Source organism: Pyxicephalus adspersus, chromosome 3, assembly GCF_032062135.1.
Source record: "Pyxicephalus adspersus chromosome 3, UCB_Pads_2.0, whole genome shotgun sequence".
Taxonomy (NCBI): domain Eukaryota; kingdom Metazoa; phylum Chordata; class Amphibia; order Anura; family Pyxicephalidae; genus Pyxicephalus; species Pyxicephalus adspersus.
Window position 1 is genome coordinate 83442544 of NC_092860.1, and position 25031 is coordinate 83467574.

The window sequence follows — 25031 nt, forward strand, 5'->3', positions numbered from 1 at the left end:
TCCCTCTCCTCCGTATGCATTGCGGAGGAAAGGGATTTCCCTTCAGTGGTGGGGGGTGGAGCCACCAGCGCGGGACTCGAGGGAAAGTCCGGCCTAGTGTGCCTTCTTGACATCCTCAAATGGCCCAGTTGCCAAAAAAGTTTGCTGACCCCTGGTGTACATGATGCTTATAACCCGAGGATAGGGATAAACAAAAACACATTTTTCATGTAACCACCATGTTCATTTTTATCCATATTTCAGACATTTTCTATCTTGCTAATAAAATGGTAGATACAAACAAATGAACCCCAACGAGAATTCATATTAGGACTTGAGTATTCTTTTTGGTTAGTAAAGGGGAAAGATTTCTTCCAGTCAACTCAATGATCCATATATTAAGCTAAATGTAACAGTACCATGAAATATTACATTTCCATATTGCTGGCTCCTAAAAGAGTCCAAACCGGTCGACAATTTGTATATTCAATCTTCAGTTATCATTTTTGCTAAAAAAAAAAAAAAAAAAAAGTCACATGTGGTCCGACAGTTGCTTCATCTTCAGCTGACTGACCTGACTCTGACAACTGCGTGTTATCAGCATAAACTCAGTCAACTGTCTGGCCTCATGTGACCTCATACTACTGATTTTCAGATGCAGATACAGTAAAAACATTTTAGGAACACAGAAATCACAAAGCAAATAGTTTCAGTTCGGGCAACTTTTATTGCAACCAGGAAAAACTTACATGGGAATAAAGATTCCATAGGCCATGCCTGCCGCAGACTGAGCAGAGATCTTTATAAAGTATGATGTTATGAATAGTATAGTTTTACAATAAAAATTATGCATGCTGGGACAAACTATTTTAGCATTTATGAACTCTAGTTACACTGTCCCAGAGGAAAATAAAAAAAAGAAAAACCTAATGTGCCACAAAAGGTTCTAACATTTTTTAAAACTGGCCATAGTTCGATCATGGTGTACTGTTAACACAACAAATAAAAGTGATTGCATCTAATAGAATAAAACAGCATCTGGTAGGTGAGTACCTGTGAGTGAAATCAAATCGCTGGTAAGAAAAAACATACATCTCTTCAACCCACTTCAAGCAGAGAATAATTTCACTATAGGGCCAGTTCCTATTGATCAAGAAACACAGATGAAAGTTCTACAACTAATTAAACCGAATTCTGATTAATCCATGTATTGACATTGGATTAAAGCTCACACAATGCTCAGTAAGCAGAGTGCTCTCCAAATATTACAGCACAACTAAATAACTTGGTAGGACTCACAGTTATCATCGTTTTGTCTGTTGGTTGGTTAGGAATGAAAATATTTTTAGTGTAAAGTCAGTTTTCACAAGAAAGCAGCACAGGAAGAAAAAAAACAAAAACGTTTGACATACATAAGAGATAATGCTTAAGGTCAACTCTAGAACACCAGATAGAAATATGCTTGCACGAAAATACAAAATGTCAAGGTGCACAGTATACAATACTCCAGCAAAGCACAATGGAACTGACAACACTAGAGAAGTTAAACAATCTTGCTACTTTTTTTGTTGTTGTTTTTAGGTGTTTTGGATTTTTTTTATATGTTTTCATTTTATGTGTTGTTTTCATGTATTTTTTTTTAATTTAATATTATGACAGAGATGGAACCAGAATTAGCAGCATGAGAAAACAGGCAGGAATCATAGACCTCTGTCCAGAGCTGGTAAGGTATGGCCTTGACTACAATGGATGTCATTCTGCGTGGATTTTGAACAGTATTCCTGTTATGAGGACAGGAATGCACCGCACTGGAAGTTTAAACTTCCATCCAAAAAGGTGTCAGAAGGAATCTTACTTGCAGGTGTGAAAGGCCGCTATCACATGACAGACACTGCTTGCAACTGGGGACATGGGGATATGCTGCCATCCTGTCTAGACAGGCCGCTATTGCATGCAGCAATATCCATGCTCCCAGCCTCTGTAGTGCTATCTTCATTGTACAGCCTTTTGATCCCATCATAGAAGTCGTCAACTTCCATCTGCTCCACTTTACGCTTGGTGGAGGCCTGCTTGCAGGCAGACGGTGCTGCCAGTCGCTGGTAGAAGAAAGTTGCTCCCTTCATAAGAGCTCCTGGTGTGCTTTTACCCTGTTTGTGGACAGCTGGCCCTGGGACAGGGGAGGGACGGAATTTGTACTCTCCTCTGTTGCAGGTCACCAGCATCCGCTTTAAGGGGCTGTAGACATATACAGCGTTGGGAGGCAAGGAAGCCTGCAGAGGAGAAAGGTGCCGTGCTGCCTCTTCCCGACAGCAGAAGAATTGGGAGCTATCCATCTGTAAAAGATTACAGAACTAGTCAAAAACTGATCACTCAACAACACCATGGTATAGCATTAACAGGACCACTGCAGTATTTATATATAGCAGAAGAAAATTTTAGGCAAGGAATCATAATATATATTCAAAGTAGTGTGCCACAGACTTAACACTATTGAATAGCCTAAAGGTGTCTGCTCATACATTTTGCTATTCACAATGCAATGCAAGGGATACCTGTACTCAGGATCTACCACAGAAGTTAGAGCACTGACATGCCCCTAAACATTCCACAATCCAATCTGAAATAGAGCAACCACACCATGACATGGTTAAAGCCATTCAGTCACTGGCATCACAGTCCTGATTCTTAAAGAACCAACATCTGCACAACTGACAGCTAGTGTCATACCAGAAAATGCCAGAATTAGGATGCTACCCATGTTTTTCCTTAAAAGTCAGCTGTCCTAAACTATTAGGGGCAATCATTTCTACACGATTGAGGAAAAAAAGCTTCCTTTTTTTGAACATATTTTTTCGTGATGTAAGTATAATATTTATAATATAGATTTTCATTTTTTTGTTTTGGGTAAAATTTAGGATGTAAATATGACTGTTTTATAGAATATGTATTCCTCCTGAATAAGTGGTTGTATCCACGAAACACGTCGAGGAAAGTTTTTGACCATGTAAATTACATCAGTTGCAAAAAAAAAAAATATGTAAAACAAGTTTGTAGGTTTTTTAAAATTGATATTAAAGTGGTTTTTATTAACATGAAATGATCAAAAAAAATTGTCTATATATTACACAAAGACTCATTATTTTGTATGTAGATGTATACCGTAGATGTATACCGGAAAATCCCCTTTGCTTTTTTCCCTCAATTGTGTAGAAATTATTATAACCTGGGATGTGGCATTGTGTAATCAACATGGGATACTTCACTGACTCTCATTGACTTTATTAAAGGGCAATATTCATATTTTTTAATTTTCTTATATACAAAGCAAGCTGCCAGTTATCCTAAGTGTGTCAGGCTTCCAGAGCAAGGTTCTGATAACGTACATAATAAAGGGACCACTGTTCCTTGAAATAAATCAGGGAGTTTTTTTAACCTTTATTAGGGAAGTGATATCCCTTTAAAACATCAGAAATGTTTAGCCCACCTGTGCAGTCTGAAGCAGTTTGATGGTAAGCCCCAGCCAATCAGGCAGTAGTTTTTCCATATCTAGGCTGAGGACAGCCAATGCCAGCATGGAGCCCTTAAATTGCAGGAGCTGATGAGAAGCAATGCACTGAAGTAGCTGGCGAGTGAGCAGAGCCAAGTGCTGTGATGGACTTATCTCTGGCATCCTGTCTAACATCTGAGGGCTGTTGGTTAGTGCCATGGCATGGAACTGCATAAAAGAGAAAAAAAAATGTGAGTGTCAATAAATTAGTGTACATCCTTTGTACATTCATGAACGTGCTAGTATTTTGGCTTTAAGATTTGGTTACAACACACTATTGATAACTTCATTGTAGTGAAAGAACTTTCATGGTTTCAGAAAATACATTTTTAATGTATATAGGAAGAATTGTCCTCATACACCCGCCTCCCTCAGCTTTCCCCTTCAAGTCTCCAGAGCTTGAGATCTGTAGCTCTGACTTAGCAGGGGGCCACAAGGAGAGCACAAGGTCCAAACCAACTGTAAGTCATTGATTATCTTTTGTTTGGATGCACCTGGAATGTATTCAGTAGATTACCACACTTAAATATGTAACATTTATGGTAATTAATGTGAGTAGTCTCTTAGTGGACAGTAGAGAATCAGGTATTTGATAGCCGAATGACAGGGGGTTGTGTGTGGATAGGTAAGGGCCTTATCTTGACCTAAGCCCTATGTGCTGTACAGCCAGGATTTGAGATCCAAGGGGCCCCACAGACTACATTACTCTGGAGACTAATACAAGTACTTGCAGACACCAAAATATATAAATATTCTGTATCATATAATAACTTTTACTTTGTACATGGGTAGGTAGAATTTACATTTGTATTTGCCCTTTTAAGCAATATTACCTTTCCACATAAACAGTTACATGAAAAACAAACCTCCCTTCTCAAATATATACATTGCAATGTTCTCATTGAAGATTTTTACTCATTTCTGTTCTGATACCGAAATATTTCTCAAACTATTAAGCCCGGAAAGGGGGAAGGCCATAATCACTCAACAAGCCTCAGTGTTTTAAAAACCTGCATAGTGACATCACTCCAGATGGGCAAGTATCTATCTCAACAAATCGATAGCATGTCTACAGTTTCCATAGCTGCAAGAAGGAGAGATTTACATTTTTGTAAATTTTAGAAAATCAAATGACTGCAGGTGAAGATGAAAATATTTTATACGTTACATATACCTATCTTCATGTTAAAAATATTTGAGCAAACAAAAGCTCCAGATTTTAGACTCTTCCATTATTTGTACTTTTTTCATAACCATACAAATTTATGTTTTCTGCCTAGATATTTTTCTCTATTTGCTGTGTAAGGTGCCATCTATGTGTAAACCCGTCAAAAACTTTGTACCACCTATTTCTTTCTTAATACCATTAAAATAATTAGCTTTGAAAAATGTAAACAAAATCGGATTGAATTGCTTTTCAATATAAATAGGTTTAAATAAAAGCAGAATGTAAGAAGAATGTATTTACAATGTGAAGGAAATCCAAAGGAGTTGCCGTGTGAAGATCCCAGTTCAGTTTGTCCAGAATAATCCTCTCCATCCGGAGGACTTCGGCTGGAGAGCAGCCACAGTGACTTTCCTGAGTCAAAACCTTAAGAACAGGAATCCGCTGCAAGAGAAACACATTGGAGTTGAATTACTAAAGAAGTTCTGGCTGTTCACTTTGCAAAGAAAAATATCAACTTGCAAGGGAATTTTCACTCACTCTTTGATCTAACACATTCCAGTTGTTTTGTACATTGTGCCAAGTAAAATCCTAAAGTATGCCACTGATTTGCCCATAAAATATTCCTATAACCATACAATCTGTGTAATTAGGACTCACCTCATCCTCTTCTATGGTTTTTGTAGCAAGAAAGAAACAGCTGATTGCAATGCACCGCAAGTATTTTGGATGAGCCTGCAAAGTAAAAACCAAATGATTAGATCTGACAATTCATGGCCATCCCTTGGAATTCCTATTATTTTTTTTTCAACTTGGTACATGGCATATAATTATGTTTTATCACCTTATATTCTCTATTTTTGTACAGTATTGTTTGAAAATATAAGCATAGTATATTCTGTAGTTTTCTACAGGAATGTAAAACAGAAATGTATTTTAGTGTGTATTTGATCCAACAATATTGGACATATACCGTATATAACATTTTGCGGCAACATCCTAATCGTAAAGCCACAGGTCAGGTCATACCTGAATTCCTGATGTAAGAAATCAGTGTGTTTTAACAGATTATATCAACCCAGACCAAGTAGGTCAATTGTGCTCCCAATATTTTCTAGGTATTTACCCCCTTAGCAGTATTCCTGAGTGTGGCTCAGGGTTAAAAAAAAAACATGCAAAAATCGGTAACCCCGAGCCACACTCGGGGTAGCTAAAAACATTAAAAAAAAACCACTTACCTGGTCCCAAAGGCGTCTTCCTCGTCTGTGCCCATTGTCGTGCCGCGTCCTCTTCTCCCGATCTTCTGCTAGCGAGTGCACTGACAATCCCCGGGAGTTTCCGGTGACGTCAGTACATGTGTCGGTACGTGTGGGAGGCGTGGCGGGAAATAATAATTTTGTATTGGATTCAATACAAAATAGTTGTATTGAATTCACTCCAAAGTAATCCTTATATAATATATATAAATATACTATATATATATATTATACATGCTACTGTACAGTTATATTACATGTTTCTGTACATTTATGCACCTTTGTTTTAACAGATTTTTTATTAATTTATAGTTTATTAAAGCATTTATTAAATATTGGACATATTTCAGTAAGTTATGCCTAAGAATTATAGGCCTACAATGTAAAATAAATTTTCATGCAAAACAATGTAACAATTTTGGGGTAAAAATACGGACAGAATTAGAATGCCAGGGGGGTTAAAAAACTTCATCGTTCCCAAGTAAATGCAGGAGGGTTTTATATATATATATATATATATATATATATCAAAGAAGGAGAAGAAGAAAGGGAAAGATAAGCTTTGAGGGCATAAAAATGTATTTGTGTTTATTTATACATAGAGTCTAGGTTGTCCTATTTCCAACATAACACTCCGAGTCTATATATGAGAATACAACTTGACGGAAAGTGTTGATAAAACAAATATAAATATATATCTCTCAAAATTTTGAGCTTATCTCATGTCCCGTCACGTTTTGCCATATTGGCTTTTTCAGGGGATTATTGAGATTGTGACAGTGAATGCATTGAAAGTAAAATGACAAAAAATTCTTGATGCTTAAAAACAAGGATTAGAGTATCAAGGAAATATCCACATTTGAATGCCCCTAGATCCCGGAGATGTTTAGTACTGGTGCTTTATATATATGGGTTTATAGGTCCCAGGAAGATTAGGAGAATATAGAATCAGAGTAAGTGATAAGGTACTTTGAAAAATGGTTTTATATATATATATATATATATATATATATATATATATATATATATATACACACACACACACACAAGTGATAAGGTACTTTGAAAAATGGTTTTATATATATATATATATATATATATATATATATATATATATATATATACACACACACACACACATACATATATATATATAAAATGACATTTAACAAAAATGATCACCTTGACTGAGGCTAGGAATCGGTCCAAAATACTAATGGCCAGAGCAAGTGTTTCTGGATAAACCTGGAACTGGTGTCTCAACTCAGCCAACCAATGGATAACTTCATCTCGCTGTTGTGGAGAAATAGCTGTATCCTGTGCAAAACAAAAAAATACAGATTTATTAATGTTCAAGTTTCATCTACTTATATTTGCCTTCCCCGGTTCCTCAGTGGTAATTACATTTTCGTAACACCTTTTAAATTTCAATACATACTTTATATGTTAGACTCTAGTGGCATAATTACTTTGTCATTGTGCTTCTCTATACAAAGTCAGCAGATTATGGTGGGAGGGACCAGCAGGGTTCTGAACATAACTGCCTGAAAACATTAGAACATCCTGCCTAAGTAATCCTCTCAAGAGCCCTCAGTCCTGATCCAAGGGCAGGCTGGAATAAAAGTGGAATTACAGTCTGGCATTACAACAATAAAAACTCCACATAGTTATTCTACCTAACTTTGTCACAAAGTAAAATCTCTAAGAATGTTTTAGGTTATTAAAAACTGTAGATAAAGAAAAAGATTAAAAATGACTGAGAAAAAATGAATTTTAATGACTTATTTTGTCTATATTACAAAGCAAAACTCCAGCCAATATTAACAAACTATAAAACTTGAAATAACAAAAGAAGCTTGTAGCTCAATATTATTCAGTTTGAATCCGGAGATAATCCCATAATGATGTCCACAGTCTGAGGGCCAGTATCTTTTAACCTACTTTGTCAAAGCTTGGGTCAACTGGACCATCTCATCCTAATAATTATTTGTTGAATATGAATTCTTAGACAGACCACACACAAGGGGAGGAAAGGGATTCCTAGGGGGAATAGAAGAAACCTAAACAAAACATTTAAGATAATAACTTAGCACTGGCCACTAACCTACCCAATGTAGTAAGAATGTTAGAACAACTTTACCAAAGAGTCCTTACTACAAAACAATCATGTGATGGTTGTATGCTTAGTATGTCTTATGTATTATGTATATTATGTAGTATGTCTTATGTGAACATTCTTCAAGCCACCTGATTATGAAACGAGAGGGAAGCCTCTATATATGTAGTATGTTGATAATAGATATATAGTACTAATGTAAAGTGTGGTAATTCTTGCCTATACGTGTTCATTAAGAATACTGACACAAAACCACACAAAGTTTAGGTTTACATTGTAAGCACTTGTACCATGCCCCAGGCTCTGCATATTCTGAAATCGAACGTGATAGTAGTCATTCTCACAGGCTTGCTTGTGCTTTCTTTCCAATTCATAAGCCACAAGGAAAGCTAGCAGTCTCAAGAATAAAAATGTCCTTACATGTGCATTTTCAGAGCACAATAGCAGTCATGCCCCCGGATTAAGAAATCAAAACAGCCTATACAAGCTTAACAAAATAATGATCAGCACTACAAACTGTAGCTCCTGGCTGTACATTAATGCCATTCCCATACATTTTCTTCTGTGCGAAACCATTAACTTAGAACTTATACTGAAGGCCATATGTAAGCTTTTTGGTCTCAATTCCAAAACAGGGCTGTTTTACTGGTTACAGCTTTACATTTAGGAAGTTGTTTAAAATGTCAGAAAATTACTAATTTTATAAGTTTTAAAAGTTCAAAGGTGCTCTTCTGTCTTTTCAAAGTTGTGTTCTCTAAAATTACCACCACCTTTCTTTTTTTATTTCAGCCCTTCTTTCAACTGACAGACACTCCAACTCTTCAACAGACTCTCCAACTGTATTGTTTTGGCTGGTAGAGACTGTTCCATACTGGACAAAAATGTTGTCGAGTCTGCATCACACCACAAACCCCACCCAGAACCGTCATGGAGCAGTCAATGAGGCTCTGATCAAATGGCTGCCCGCTTGCTAAGTCCACTTCGCCACTAACTTTTTTTAAAGGTTTCAGCTGTGATTACAAGAAGGAGCTTGTCTTAAATGGTAGAAAAAAATAGCACTGAGACCCACAGATCCCCCTTCCCTTGCATTAGGATCGCTCATCGTCCATCGTTCGTGGATCCGCCAGGACGGATCCACGGACAATGAAAGACGCGGGCTCTACACACACCAGATTGACGTGTGTACGTAGCTTTACTCTCCAAAGTTTACACAGAGACCAGAACTTGGTGGAAACAATGTTGCATAATGAACCCAACTGTACCAGTATTATGAATCACTATTATGTGAAACTTTACACACTAAGAGGATCGTGATTTGCAAGAAGTGACTTGAACAATGCTAAACTAGTCAACACATAGTACAGAACAGTGCAAGACAGAGTTGCTGAAGTTTTATGCTCCATGTTTCATAAATCAGACTCAAAACATAACTGACTAAAACAAGCCTTTCAGAAGCAGACATGCAAGCATACAGAATTATTGTAAAGCAGAAAATAAATACTGGCAATCACACTGTTGGATTGCTGGGTGATTGATAATGCAAACTCCTCAGCCCTAGTTTTTAGTTTAGGTAGGATCATGTAATATAGGCTGTGAAAGGAGGTAAAAGGCCATTCATTAGCCTTATCTTATCGCTCCATAGGACATGGCAAGAAGTATGTCATTTGAGCAGACTTTCTGTGGGAAGACAAGCAAAGTGCAGTAATCAGATTCCACCTCAGAGTTTCTCACATTGCAAGTGTTCTGTGATCAAAGTTCATAAGACCTGCAGTGTATCAAAGTCAGAAATCCTGGCATTATACCCAGAATTATTACTAATCCACTGTCAATGTCTACATTTTGTAAAAGTGAATATGTTATCCACATAATGAGTAATGGCAACAAGGAGGAACCATGCCAAATCAGCTGTCTGAAACAGGGTTGAAGTAGTTTTGGTTAGAAACAGCTATTGGTTGTATTTCAAGTTGTAGAAAAAGCAGGAACTGCAGGAACTCATGACAATGGATATGATAAGCACTGACATAAGTACATGACATTAGAGAAAACTTCTGTAAAAGGACTGTGGGGAAGGTATTGGTCTGCCACCATGTTCCCCAACATTTCAGTGGGGTCCTTCCCTGGAACTATTCGACAACTATTAAGTATGTAACTTCCATTAACCCGCATAGGAATTTTATTATCTTTGGCTCTATTCTGCACGTCAAGCTGGGATGTATACTGCATAGTAGAAAAGTAAAAAACTGCTTCCAGCTTGGATAAAAAGGTCCAGACCTGAAAATAGAGAAGCCAGAGTCCGATACATTGGCATGTTAACTAGGAATTTCTGGGAGGTCAATAATGACAGACATAGTTCATATTATTTATTTATGACCCCATGACAGGCTTGAAAAAAAAATAGGCTTGCCCCACATTATGACCAAAAATGGCTGCATTAGGCATCTTCCCATGTCCATGACTACTGTAAAGGCCATTTCAGACCCGCAGTGAGCCTCAGCTTTCTTTTGCGAGCCTAAACATGGTCCTAACCTTTGGGAATCAATTTTGTATATGGCTGCAGCAGATCGGGGTGCAGTTCCTAAAAGTGTCAAGTCGCTTGACCATGTGGCTGTTTGAAGATTTGTGCCAATATATGGTTACCTGGCAGTGCAGTTTGCCACTCCTGAGCACTCGGAAGCAAGAGCTGCCAGCTGTGTGCTTTCACATCATGGGTGTGAAAAAGCCCTAAGTGATTCTGCTTGTTACATTCAGCATACTTCCTATGGACCAGAGCAATATTTTCTTTTTCAGTATGAATCTGTTCATTCAGAAATTTCAATACATTTTTTAGTAAAAGAACAAACAAAACTTTCTTTGGGTGATATTGTTTTGCATGTAATTCAAAAACAAAAATGTAGCAAAAAATTTTTTCTACTTTGATCAACTAAAAATAGTGTTATAAAACTATATATTTTATTCTATAATTTGTCCTGTTTAAATGGCACTAAAATGTGAATCTTTTTTACCTTCTCATGGGCTTAACAACTAAATCTCTGTCCCTGAGGAAAGTGATTTAAAAAATGTATGTACAGTAAAGAAGGTAAAATAAACTAATAATCATAGTAGTTGTGTATGTACACTTGAAGCAGTGAACTGCCGACTTTGGTATCAACTTCAAAAGTGAAATCAAGTGTGTCTCATATGTGAACTTTAAAAACCAACATAATCACATAATCCACATGGGAAACACGGTTTTGGCTTTGGCTCCCACACTATACAGAGCAATTTAGGAAAGTAACACACACTTGTAATTTGTGTTTTGGTAAAAAAATACGCTGGCTTTATTACAATACCTCAGAAAAGACAAACTAAATGGAATATAGACTCTACATTTCTTATTCAGGAATTGCAAGTAAATAATCAAAGACATGTAGTCAAAGACACCATCACTGTGGCAGATTTGTTTTTTACTTAAATCTTTTATTGAACAAAGTTCTACTTTAAAAATTCACAATCAGGCAGGTCATTATTGCCAAAAGGCATAGGTGATGTTCCTTCTTCAAAAATGTCTCTTATCTGCCTGATTGCTCCAGGTATCTGTCAAAAAGCTGAGCTGTGCATGCACAAAATCATCTTTGTTTGCCAGGATACCCGGCAATTCCAGTTTTCCCTGCATGTGCCAGGAATAAGTTAAATCATCCCAGCCTGAACAGAGACAGGTTTCACAGGTTTAGTTTCACTTTAAAAGGACAACTCAACCCTTGATTCAGTTGCCATTTCATTTATGCCTTTACCCTGAGTGGAGCACACCTGCAGAACTACTTACCTCTGTCCTCAAACCAGCAATCCTTACGGCTAAATATGAAATTTAGCCGTAAGGGAGGGGGTCGGGTCCAGGTTATAAAATCTGTTTTTCAATATGTTTGGAAACCTGCTTTGCTGACAATATAATACAATGAGGAATAGGTCAATTATATTTTTGTATAATCACCATTAGTGACTTAAGATGAATTTATATAAATATATAAAAAATGTGTGTTTTTTAATCATAGCAATCATATTACCAACACATCAACACAGTATGTAAAGAATACAACAAATTAAGTAATTTATTAACTGATCAATTTTAACTGTTGCTTGGTTTTGTCCTTTAGATTGAGAGTTCCGTTAATCCCATCATTTAGGCAAACTATGCACCACATCGAGAGCAAACGGCTTAAGGCTGGGTCTACATGGACGTTTTGTAAAAAGGCATGTAAACGTTCCTACTGCGTTTATAAGCGTTTTTATGCACTTAGGCTGGGTCTACATGGACGTTTTGTAAAAAGGCATGTAAACGTTCCTACTGCGTTTATAAGCGTTTTTATGCACTTATTCTAACGTTTTAAAACTTTTTTTAAATGCTGGAAAAAGCTGAAAAACGTCTATGCCGCGTTTATCCGCGTTTTACCGCGATTTTACAAGCGTTTAGCACTTGGTAGAAATGCAAATTGTAACCCTGGGCAGTGATTTCTGCGAGTACAGGAAGTACATACATCCCTGCATACATGTGATAATGTGATCATGCAACAGTACAGTGACAAATGTAACAGTATACACAGAATAGAGTGAAAAGAGTGCAAGGTGAAGCACAATGACTACACACAAGTGATAATGAATGACATCATTTGCAGGTGTGAAAAGCACCAAAAGCAAACACAATGGCAGACAATCTTCACACGTGCCAGGCATAGGTGTTAATTTTTAACAGCATAGTACATGTAATTATTCATGCATGACACATGGAATAGTGACACAGGACACAGGCTATTGTTAAAACGTTTGTAAAAGCCTCCATTGAAATCAATGGAAGCTTTTTTATTGACAATTTCTAGCATGCATAAACGCAGGAAAACGCTCCCATTAAAATCAATGGACGCGTTTTCCCGCGATTTCCCGCGTTTTCCAGCGATTTACCAGCGTTTTAATTTTTTAAACGTTGCAAGCAACGTTTAAAATAAAGCTCAAAAACGTGCCTGAAGGAAACGTCCTGGTGTAGATTAGCCCATTGGAATGCATGGGGACTTCAAACAAGGGCTTTAAAAGCCTCAGGTTAAACGCTGGGGAAACAGTCCGTGTAGACTAAGCCTAAAGTAGACAAAATCTGCTATTTTGTTACTTTATTATACGTTTTTCTCATATAAAACCTGTCTGTAGACACAACTAGGTTTTATTATATTTACACCTCAATTGTGCTGCAGAGACATGCCAAATTTTGCAGAAGCAAATAGAACTTTTCCAAGAACACACAATGAATTATTACCATGATGAATGCCCCCAGGGCATAGAAACAAGATATAAACTGAACGGGAACACACTAAACAAATGGTGAAGCAAATACCCTGTATTATTACTTTCTACTGCAAAATCATCAGAAGAATGAATAATATTTATTTACTGATAATATAAAGACGTCAAAATGTTCTAGCACAAACTAAACAGGATAGGCAAAGAATATCTGTTTTACAAACCAATCCTATGATGGTTATATTCCATTGTATTACTTTATCAGGTTTCTATCCAAGAATATTCCTGCTGACATTGCAACTTTTAAATCTAGTGACTCCAGCTGAATGAAATACTGACAGGGTCTAGACTTATACAAAAGTATGGCTGAAGTCTGCTAAACTCATTGGTAGTCAAAGCTGATTTTACAGTTATGGTTGCACACTTAGAAGTAGGCCCAGTTTGATTCTTAATGCTTGTATTCTCCAGCAGCATTATCTCTATTTTTTCATGTGTGACTCTAACCCACACTCCATCCCCATTACTTATCAAAACTGGTAATCATCTACCATTTTTGTGAAAAACTTACATAGGATCTGATTTATTAAAGCTCTCCAAAGCCCTATGCGGAGATGTGTCTTTTCTATGTTCTTCCATGTACATTTAACTGTTGATTCAACATGCTTTTTTTATTTTCACCACGATTGTCCTTTGTTTTCTAAAGGATGCGCATTATACTGGTTATTGTGTGTTATACCCTATTATTCCAGTTTTGTTACATTTTTATTGTCAGTTAATGATTGAAAAATAATTAAAAAATGTTAATTAAAAAAAAAAAATCTCTCCAAGGCTGGAGAGAATACACTTTCATCAGTGAAGCTGGGTGATCCAGCAAACCTGGAATTGATTTCTTCAAGATCATTTGCTATTTGTTAGCAAATGTTTTGAATCCTGGATCAGTTCCATTCTAGATTTGCTGGATCACCCAACTTCATCGTTGAAAGTGTATTCTCTCCAGCTGTGGAGAGCGTTAATAAATCAGGCCCATTAACTTGATCTTTTCTCCAGAATGATAGAGCTAACTATATTCACGCATAAGCAAGTGTCATCATCAACTATTTAAACTTAGATGCTGTTTTTAATGCTGTACAGTGTAACATGTTGGAGTTTTATTTCAACATCATTTATGTCAAGTTGAAATATTACTTTTGGGTGAATGTACACATCTCTACAGTACTAAGTATTGTAAGACAATGTCATGTATGAAGCCTATCCACTAAAGCCAACGTATGTGAAATAAAAACTCTGAACCAAAATACGCTCTTACAAAACACAAAATGGCACATAGCCTGAATCTAAAATAAGATGTTTTTTACCCTAATTTAAACACAAGGAAATGCTGTGTGGTAGAACAGGATGTCAGACCATTTCCTCAAGATAACTGTCCCTAGAGTAAAGGGCACCTACATAAACTCTGAAGACGTGTTCTGTTATATGTCATTTAGCTTTAATATGCTTTTTCATTATTATGTTCCGCATTGTTTTCTTGTAAACAAAAATTATCTACAAAATGGTGTACAAAATAAATATATGCTATGTGAAATATCTGAAAGAAAATTGCCAAGAGTATTTAAAGCTGCAGTACACACAATAAAAGATCAAACTTTGCTAAAATTTGCAACTATATTAGTATATTAAATATTACACTGGACAGGCAAAGCATCAACTAAAATAATTTATTTCCCTGCAAACTGCCTGCCACCCACGTAAACAAGTACTTAGTTTGTAGGAGATCTTTGCACCTCTACCCCTTCATTCAGACCAACACTGTTGGAGCAGGGATGGTATGTGCATACATTTTGCCATTGCAATCCCAGAAAGATCTAAAAAAAACTGAAGCATGTCAGTATACTGTATACCCCAAACTAAAAAAAGAGCCTTAGGTAAAAAATAAAAAAAGTTTAGCAACTTGGTCACTTTGGACCTGTGCAGGTAGAACAAGGGAGGTTAGGTTTACCTGTGTTTCACTTGTATTTGACATAAGGTTAAGATCCTTTTGAAACCACTTGTAGCTGCTATTCTTCTAAGCTTCCCCCAGCTGCTTCAAACTACTTTTGCAATGCTATGGACTTGTATAGGGGGAGAAACAGATCTGACACAAATAAAACCCATCGGTGCAGACCCTTAAGCTACATACACACCTCCAACCGTTCTCGTCCGATAATCGCCTCAGGGCCGATATCGGGCGAGAATCTGGCATCCGAACGAACGTCCTGGCAGATCCACGGACGATGGACAACTAACGATCTTAATGCAAGGGAAGGGGACCGGAGCGCAGCAAGGTGCTGCTCCGTCGTTCTCCCCCTCCCCTCTGCATAGAGCAGAATGGTGCAGTATGTACAGCACTTGTTCATGAATCGTGCAATAATAGTTGTTGGAAAGGATTGTGAAAGATCTTTTCCAAAGACTATTATTGCACATGTGTATGCGGCTTTAATGTGTTTATGACCAATGCTGAATAAAAGTCCTGTTTTTCCTAACAAAAACTTTTTTTTATTAGGTAGAGATTCACTGATTTTACCCAAACAATCATCATTTTTTTTTTACAATTCCTGGCACATGATTTTCACATGATTTACTAAGCTAAGTTAAAATTCTCTTATAAAGTCATTAATCAAACTCTAAAGTAAACAGCCTAAGTTAACCCCCACGTCCAAAGACAAAGATGAAATATTGTGGTTTTTACCATGCAAGGATAGCTGACCTAGAGCTTTTATCTATGGAATGCTCTACTAATGACTCCTAGCAATCTACAGTCACATTCCCCTTGTCTAATAAACTATATTACCAGCTGGAGATATAGGAGAAATAGGTAATGAGCTACATAAATTAGTTTCATCTTTTTCCAACTCTATACAACCATTGGGTGTAAATACACTTTAACATGTAGGATAAAACATTTTCTTTCTGCTGTCATAACGTCCTCCTTTTAGTCTGCAGTACACAGATTTTATATACCTTATTAGTCCGTATCCGTAATAATACCTTGCACTTTTGTGTTGTTTACAGAGTTTAAAGGTTGTTTGTGGCAAGACTTAAGGCTACGTACACACGTCAGATGATTAATTTTGTCCAATTATTGCTTTCGGGCTATTTTAGAATTTGACATGTGTACACCGGCCATCAGACATCGTTTAATATCCTGTCCTAGAGGATCCACGAATGACCACAATGCAAGTGAACAGGAGAAAGCACAGTGGAGTGCCGCTCACTTGTTCTCCTCCTTCCCTCTTCATAGAGCAGAATGGCACTGTATGTACAGCACTCGTTCAGGCATCTTTCAGTTTTCGTTTGTAAAAGAAAATCTAAAGTGTACCTATAGTCTAAGGCCTAGGCACAAAAGTAAAACCCCTACTGTTCTTGCGATTGGTACTTTAAATACTTGATTTTCTCAGTTAAAAAGGGTTTGCAATTCTGATTGGATTTGATTGATGTTTCATAAATGTTATGTAAGATGTGTACGTATAATTGATATTTGTCTGATCTCTTCATGTCTGACCGAGGACTGAAAAATCAGTTGCTTATGATTGGTCACTTCAGTTCAAAACTAATATTGGAAATCAGATTTGAAGTGAAAATCAGTCCCAGTTTCAATTAATATTTTATAATGTATTTATCAAATATTTTATGATACAAATACATTTAGAATTTGTTCACTTTGCTTTTATTTTGGAAACAAGATTGTTAGTAAAGGTGATACAAGAACTCAAACAACTCCACAAAAGAAGCTGACTTTTCTGAAAGCACTGTAACATTCCCATATAGATATTCTGTAGAAATTAGACTCACTCTGTGATAGGACAGAAGTCTAAATAAAAATCACCATATTCCAATTACATACGTGTATATACATGTGTCATTACCATGGAAAACATGTGATACAAAATGAAGAAATGCTGCACAAGCCTGCCTAACTGACAACCTATGACGCAGTGTCTGTTTTACAGGATAAAAGGATAACCATAAATTCTCTGGAGGTAAAAAAAAACCTCAGCAGTCAAGCCAGTGCTCCAATTCCTTTTAAAACTACTGTATATGTAAACTCAAGCACTAAAAGTTCTGTCATGGGCATCCCACTCATCTCAGCACATATATGCCGTACATAATGTTAAAAGTATTTTTTTATTCTGTCTGAATCTGCAGCTATCAGTATATTACTAAATCTGCCATGAAAGCTACTGTCCAGGTACTTTCTGTTATAGGATGACAATAGTCTGTCCCCGTCTCCCAATTACTTTACGTTATTGTAAAGGCAAATGGTGTAACTTGTTCTTTCTATAGCACAATTTTACTTGAACATAGTTTATTTCACTAAACATGGGTATATACCTAAATGCTGACAATGACTAATGTACTTCAACACATCAGTTTAAATACAATTTGGTTGATTTATGTTAAGTATGACTAAACAGACAATGGAGATTTGATTTTCATGTGTGCAGCCTATTCTTTTATTCACAGCTGGCTGCCATTTACTATTGTGGTGCATACCAAAAAAGCACAAAATTAAACATAAGCCTGACTTAAATGGCGTGGACACACAATTAGTAGACATGCCATTTCTCTGAGTCTTTGCTCATAGCAAAGTATGCTGAAGGAAGCTTGATGTGACAAATAAAAGTCATTTTATGTTGTGTCAGTACAGGCCCATTTCATGATGTGTTCTACAACAAGTTAAAACTTAACCGATCATCCTAAATATAATATGAATTTAAAAAAAAAGAACATCCCATGCTGGAATCATTAGAAGAGTCAGACTGCTACTTTCAAGTCCCCCCGAAGACTGTTCAAATCAGCAGCACAGTTCAGGAAACAAAAGTAATGTTGATTAGACCAAGGTTCATAATGGCATCTGACCATGGCAGAGCTTGGGAGACTTGAAGTCTGGCTTTTCTATGTGCTGGCTTTTTTTAAAGGCATATTTGTTACCATATACTGGTTTTAAATACGCTTTAAGACACAATAATGCCTACTTTTCCATGGAGAATTAATGTAGGAGTAGTGTTAAAGTGTTCTCACAGTTTCAGCATGTATTTAAGCAAAAAAGGTATATATTATTTCTAAAAAAACACTTACCTGGTTGGTTGGGGTCTTGTGCACGCACACCTTCCACATCTGGGCTTCTCTAGAGACTGCCCTTTCTAAAAGAAAGGACAGTCTCTGGCTCTCCAGGGGCCCAGAGTACTTCATGGTACCCCTTGGATGCGCCTGCCACCCAACCAGATACAGCTACCTACAAAACAAAAATATGAATTTTTTTAACACAAAATAATGGCATTAGCTGCTAACATAGATAGATATATGTCCATGACAAGGTTATAACTCAAGCATTACACATGTCCTGTATGTGTGCAATAAAGCCTTGTGACATCTCTTTTCTGGTAGGGGACATGGATCACTGCTGAGCGGACATTTTTCTAAAACATACATAGTGAAAACAAAAACAAGCAAGATGTACTAATCACATCATATGACTCATGGGAATAGGAAAGTAATGCATTAAAATAAGGATATTTTGCTTAAACATAACAAATATTAAAGGAAAAAAGAATAAAGTTTATGCTGGATACAATACATGATTGAAGGAGTGAAGGAGCAAATCAGAATTAGTGTGAAACTCTATACGAGTAGTCTTCTTATAAATGTTTGGGTGAGATGGCTGGGTTGTAATCTAAAGTTTTTGGTTGCTCCCTTTGCAGGGTTATTCTTCATTTAGCAAATCCATCTGTGGAACAACTGTACTAATATATTGGGTGATGTGTATATTTAAAGCCCAACTTTAGCCATTTTTTTTTTTTTGCTAATAAAAAAGTTAGGATAATTAGAAACTAATTCTGTTTAGTTTTATTGCAAGAAAACAATGCAAGAAGAAGCAACTAAAGTTATGAAAACATCCGATATCAGGACTGTCCATGTCCAGTCCCCCAGGGTCACATGTGAGCCAGGATTTTTGTATAGCTAATCTCTAGTTTTTTGTAAACTTATCTTACTTCATTTACTGCTGTCTGTTTGTAAAATGCTAAAAATGTGTGCAAATCTTGGCCCTCAAAGACTGGATCTAAGAAGTCTAGAATTTATACTAACAAGGCTATCTATAAACATTGAAAACACCTACTTACAAATTTATTTCAATTTTTTTTATTTTTATTTGATGGACACAAAGTAGATTTATATGCAGCACTATGGAAAGAAAAATTTCTGTTCTTCGTATAGTTCTGGATAAAGCTCCTGGAAACACCAGTAACAAAAAACAAATAACAATTGCAATTACAGCAGATTTTGGGTGTAAGGATGAGCCACACATCATTCCTGAAAATGGATCTGACACCATATTTCACAACAACAAACACACCTTCCATTCACGTGTGTTTGTTTTTCATTTTATATGCTATGCATGAATCAACACCCTAAAAAAGATAATGGAGTTATGGTCTACATTTTGCACGCATTGGTATTTTGTGTACCAATAAACACGGCGTGTTCATTTAAACATCACTCTGTGAAAGCAGTTGAACAGGCTTTCCAAATTTAGAGCCAGCTCCATTAGTTATGGGAGGGTATTGGCAGCACATAAGTGTCCCAAAACACCAAAACCTAACTTTTACAACTCAGCAATGATAAAATCACAAGTGTGGCATGGCCCTTGGGGTGCCTGCTTTATTATTTAAGCCATTTTAGCTGCTTTCGCATAGTTACCCTTATTCTATCAAATTATAAATAATAATGCATATGTAAAAAGGACAGATATGGCTACCTCCAAGAACATGGAGATGAAACTCACAGGCACACAAGATGCATAGAAAATCCATTCACTTGGTCATTATACTAGGGGAGTGTACTAGGAAACTAAATATACATTAAATGCAGGAGAGATTTCAGTCAACCCTTTTTAAACCAAAACCAGCCAAAAATAATTGCAGCAAATCACGGAAACTACAATGATGAAAATCTGGGCAGGTTGTCTGTACACAAGCATACTCTGCAATCGGCCAAACACATTGCAAGTTCCTATCCAGGCATTTCTATGGCTATCAAACATTACTTCTCAACCGCCTGTGCTGCCTTTACTCAGGGCAGTGCACCTCAATGCAAACAAAGCATTTGTGTATACAAGCCAAAGCTATAAATACACAGGCTAACATAGTAACTTGAGTAAACTGTGTCTTGGCTGCAAATTACCCCATTCTTACTATCTCTAATGACTAATACTCAGATATAACTGAACTGGGGAGCAATCAGCACTGCCTAACATTTAGAAGAAGATAGACTATCAAGGGAGAACCTGAATGATCCAGCAAACCTGGAATGGATTTGGTCCAGGATTAAAAACATTTGCCAACTAATAGCAACTAATAGCAAATTATTTTTTATCTGCCAAATGGATCACGAAGGTTCTCCAATATTACTCTATCCTTTCCAGTCTTCCATACATCAGGCCCTTTTGCATTCCATTTCATATCACAGCAGCTAAAAGTTGATTTTGGGGTGTCAGTTTTGGCAAATATACTGATTAACAGAAGATTACATTGGATGCCCAGTTATCAATTTGGGTATGGGACCCTTTGGCTCAAAGTTGTAGGTAAGATCAGATCAGGTCATCACAAAAGCAGCTGCAGGTTTGTATACTGCTGGTGTGTGAATTGACAATGGGGAATGTCAGCCTAATCTTCATCCAGATCTGGTAGCAACATCCCTTTATGTTCTTGTTGTTTTGAGAGACATAAAATTCTGGTGGCAAATCTACCTACTGGAGATATGAACAGCAATCAAAACCAAACAAAGATCCTAAAACTTCCACACTCTATCCAAAATTTAAAAAAAATGGCTATATATACACTAACAGGCTCTGGCCTCCCTAGACTTGTTCTCAGCAGGGACTTCTAGACTTGATATGACTCCCTCAAAATCAAATGCACATTATGTTGTGTGGTAATATGTATTATATTAAAAAAAAAAAAACTTACCTTACAGGTGGAAAGCCATCGATCCATCCGCAATCCTACTCTATTCGGTCTTCCTCCGTCTTTTATTCCTTCTTTGTCCCATGCCTGGCTGTATACCGGGCACCGCCATCTTCTTCCTTTTCTCCAAGGATCTTCATCTTACGTACTCAATCTCAACCTGCGCAGGCGCGAGGTCAGCTGACATGTCTTTCAGAAAATGTAAATAAAAATGGCGATCTCACTGCGTATGCGTGAGATCGGCACTTTATTTTACATCAGAAGAAAGCCCCTTCTGCTCATTCATATAAAGGAAAAAACATGATGATAGGTCCGTTTTAAAGAGAAAGTAAACTCAAATCTCACCGAAAACAAAAAAAATACACTTACCTTCAATCCCACAGAGCAGGATCGATCAGCCCAGAGGTCTCTTCCATCAGGTATCCTGTTGTTGCAGCATCCGTTTTCGGGCCCGAAACAGGCACAAGATTGGGTATGGAAGATGGGAAAAAAACTTGCCGATCTCACTGGGCATATGTGTGAGAACGGCAATTTTTTCCCTTTTGACGAAAGGGCTCCTTCTGCACAGACAGGGATGTGTGACTGTATCCCAGGAGGCTCTGCGCTCCCATTCATTCTCGATCGCCTATGCGATTGAGAATTAGGGGGCAGTGCTGGAAACTTTTTTTAAAAAAAACAGAATTTTTACTTAACATAAAAGGGTTGTCTACCCTTTTATGTCAAGGGAAAATTCAGAATTTAGGTACGCTTTAAGTCACGCTAATAATTTTAAATGAACCTTTGTTTTGTACTGAAACCAATGCAAGAAAGTGATAGATCATTGCGTTGTCCTACAATATAGGTGCGCTGGCTTAGCATGTTGTGGTCCAACTCTGAACAATTCTGAGTGCATTACTCCAGTGCAAAGATGCGATTCTGTAAAACAATATATTTTACATTTCATTGAGCCTGTGTCAGGATCACCCAAGGCATAGGAACCACTAAGGTTGGGTTAACCACATGTACCAGGCATTGGTGTGCTGTGGTGCCATTCATTGTGAGGGGCACCCTGATGCAGCAAGTAGGCATCCCTGTGGTATACATCTACTGGGCATTGTATGGTGTAAAGGCAAAAAAAAAGAGCTGCATACACTCTTTGACTTTATAAAATACCCTAATAATCCTGAGAGAAACCTTTGAAATAATTCTCTGGACTCAGGGAACCTTTACTGAAACCGTTTTGGGGGCTTAATGGGTACAAAGTTTAGAAGCTGGTCAGCAACAACAGCTTTTATAAGAAAATATTGCAAACAATAATAATCGCACAACATTGTGACTCCGCTAGGATATGACTGCTGCTATGGATAGCATTCCTTGATCTTTGCACTGATTTACTATTTATGACTGCAGGTATTTTATTAATTTGTACTGATTTAATAATATCATACACCTACATATCGCCCATGTACCGTACATAAAACATTCTGGCAATCCACAACAAAGAAACTTATATGAGATCAGTGTTATGTAACCTGGGAAGATCACACAACACTGATAGAAAATAAAAGTGACATTGGTTATGTTATATGAATGATGGAATAAAACAAGTGACTGTCATGTGAGCCTGTATGACACAGGATATGGGGACACAAAGGATCTGTGTACAAGTATTTTGCTGCATTGACTCCATACATGGGGAGATGATGTCACTGCAACCTCTCTGCATGCCAAACAGGATGAACCCCAGTGTACGAGATTAGTCCCAAGAGCTTGCAATCTAAATGTATTTACAGTGCAATAAAAAGCAGATACATCTAATAATAAGAAATCAGTGCAAATACTATACAAGGGACCTGTGATACAGCAATATGAACCTGCCAATGTATAGTGATAATGTATACAATATTAATACATGTATTACTACAACAATAATCAAGACATGGATATATTTTATTTATATTATTTACTATGCCACAGCTCACCTCCCCTGCAAAGCTGTTGGTTTCACTGCTCCATTTGGAGATCATCCGGTCCATTAAAAAATAATAAAAAATGTAAAAGAAAAAAAACAGGGGTATGTCTTATATAACAGAACCCCCATGTATTTAGATGAGGGTTTCTCCTCCTTGCTTGTGGAAGCTGGAGGGGCGCATGATTACAGCCTCTCCTAGGTAAGTCTCCGAGTCCTTCTTCGTGTGGGGGGAAGGTGATAAAGGTGAATGGGGTAAAAACAGAGGAATGAGGGGTAAAAAAAATAGAGAAAGAGGAAGGGAGGACTACTTTACTTCCTAAAGGGGGTGGGGAGGGAAAGAAGGACCGGTAGGAGGAGGAAGGATATATGTGCGGTGATAAAGCTGACAAGGAGGGGGAGCTGTATGAATAGGGGCGGAGGGAGCGCAGTCACACACAGTGCTGGAGGCTTCTCTGCACTTTGCATTGATTTCCAGCATTCACCTTATGGGAGCTTGTTGTCTCCTTTGACTGAATGGAAATGTTTTACCTCAAAATATCTTAAAGCATTAGGTGCCATGGGCTATTTTGAGGTAAAACAATAGCATAAATGGCTCCACAACTCCCCCCTTTTTGTGTATGGTGTCTGCTATGGCAAAGTTTGGATGGGCGGTTGACAAATGCAAGGTTAACTACTCCTGAGCGCTCAGCTTCAACTACTATGGGAGCGCTGAGGAAGGGGCAGACATAGCATTGTGCAAAGCGTTACACTGTACAGGGGCCCCAGGCACTCCCCAGCTAGAAGGGGCCCCCACGGCAGCCTGCACACCGGCCTTTTCCCTCAGTGTCTGGCTTGTGCACCCTGTTATCTATCCCTGGCGCTGGGCTATGGAGCCAACATGCAGGCCCCCGGTCTGTGGTAATTGTCCCAGCAATCCCTGCACTGGTCACTTCTACACTTCAGGACAATTTAAATTTATGGGCTTTTTCTTTCTGCTTACTATGGCTGGAGGTCTGGAGGGAGCACCCACTAGTCAGTGTTGCACAGGGGCTCACTGTTGGATGTGTCCACCACTGCTTGGGTTCCATTCACATCTTTTAAGCTACGAGCAGTTCTGTTGTCACGTTGCAAAAGATTATGGGTCATCTGGGGTCCCTCAGAGCTTGCTGTAGTTCAGCTGTAAACCCTGCATGGAGCTTCCGAAATAATCCACAGTCTTAAAACACCTACTAAAAAATGGGGAACTGCTCTCATGCCTTTCAGTGATAACCAAGTGATTTCGGGGTGGTTGCGTACTGGTTGACAATGGTGAGCCACATCAAGTACCACCAAAAAAAAACACCTGTAAGATCATAGCTTTTGGCCGGTTCAGATCTGGTGCGGGATCATGCATTCCCACGTAGCTCTTAGGTTGTAAGCTCTTTGGGGGGAGGGTCCTCTCCCCCTGTGTACAGCTCGTCAAAATAATGTGTTGATGCTTTATAAATCCTGGTATTTAAATAATAATAGCTTCCAGCGGCTAGCACCTTGCTTGGTTATTTGCTTTTATCAATATTGGGCTTCCGCAGTTGAAACACTACATTTATCAGCAGTTCACTGGTGTGAGAAAACTAACCACAACAACCTCACTGCCAGTCTGAACATCCCCAGAGGGGGTCTATTTGAAAAAGGGGGGCTTATGGTGTAGTATACCACTTTAAATAAAAGTATTTTATTTATAGAAAAACAAATATATAGAGAATTAGCACTGTCATTACTTAAAGTATACCATCACAC

The 25031-nt window shown here is 37.6% G+C and overlaps 1 protein-coding gene across 1 annotated transcript; it reads right to left on the reverse strand.

The window, feature by feature from the left end:
• Positions 1 to 686: 686 nt before the first annotated feature.
• CCNI (cyclin I) lies at positions 687 to 23616 on the reverse strand. The gene is made up of 7 exons (XM_072405487.1): positions 23287 to 23616; positions 18441 to 18597; positions 7130 to 7264; positions 5352 to 5426; positions 4995 to 5135; positions 3464 to 3694; positions 687 to 2312 (listed from the first exon to the last, which is right to left on the reverse strand). Exons 2-7 carry the CDS (start codon positions 18552 to 18554, stop codon positions 1857 to 1859), a joined length of 1152 nt encoding a protein of 383 aa, XP_072261588.1. The 5' UTR covers positions 18555 to 18597; positions 23287 to 23616; the 3' UTR covers positions 687 to 1856.
• Between the last annotated feature and the right edge of the window lie 1415 nt (positions 23617 to 25031).

Excerpts from the sequence above, each read along its gene's own strand:
- CCNI (XM_072405487.1), bottom strand. The coding sequence starts at position 18,554 with ATGAAGTACTCTGGGCCCCTGGAGAGCCAGAGACTGTCCTTTCTTTTA. Across the intron at positions 5,427-7,129 it reads GATTCCTAGCCTCAGTCAAG|GCTCATCCAAAATACTTGCG; the intron begins GTGATCATTTTT and ends TTTACTTTGCAG. Across the intron at positions 5,136-5,351 it reads AAACCATAGAAGAGGATGAG|CGGATTCCTGTTCTTAAGGT; the intron begins GTGAGTCCTAAT and ends TTTCTCTTGCAG.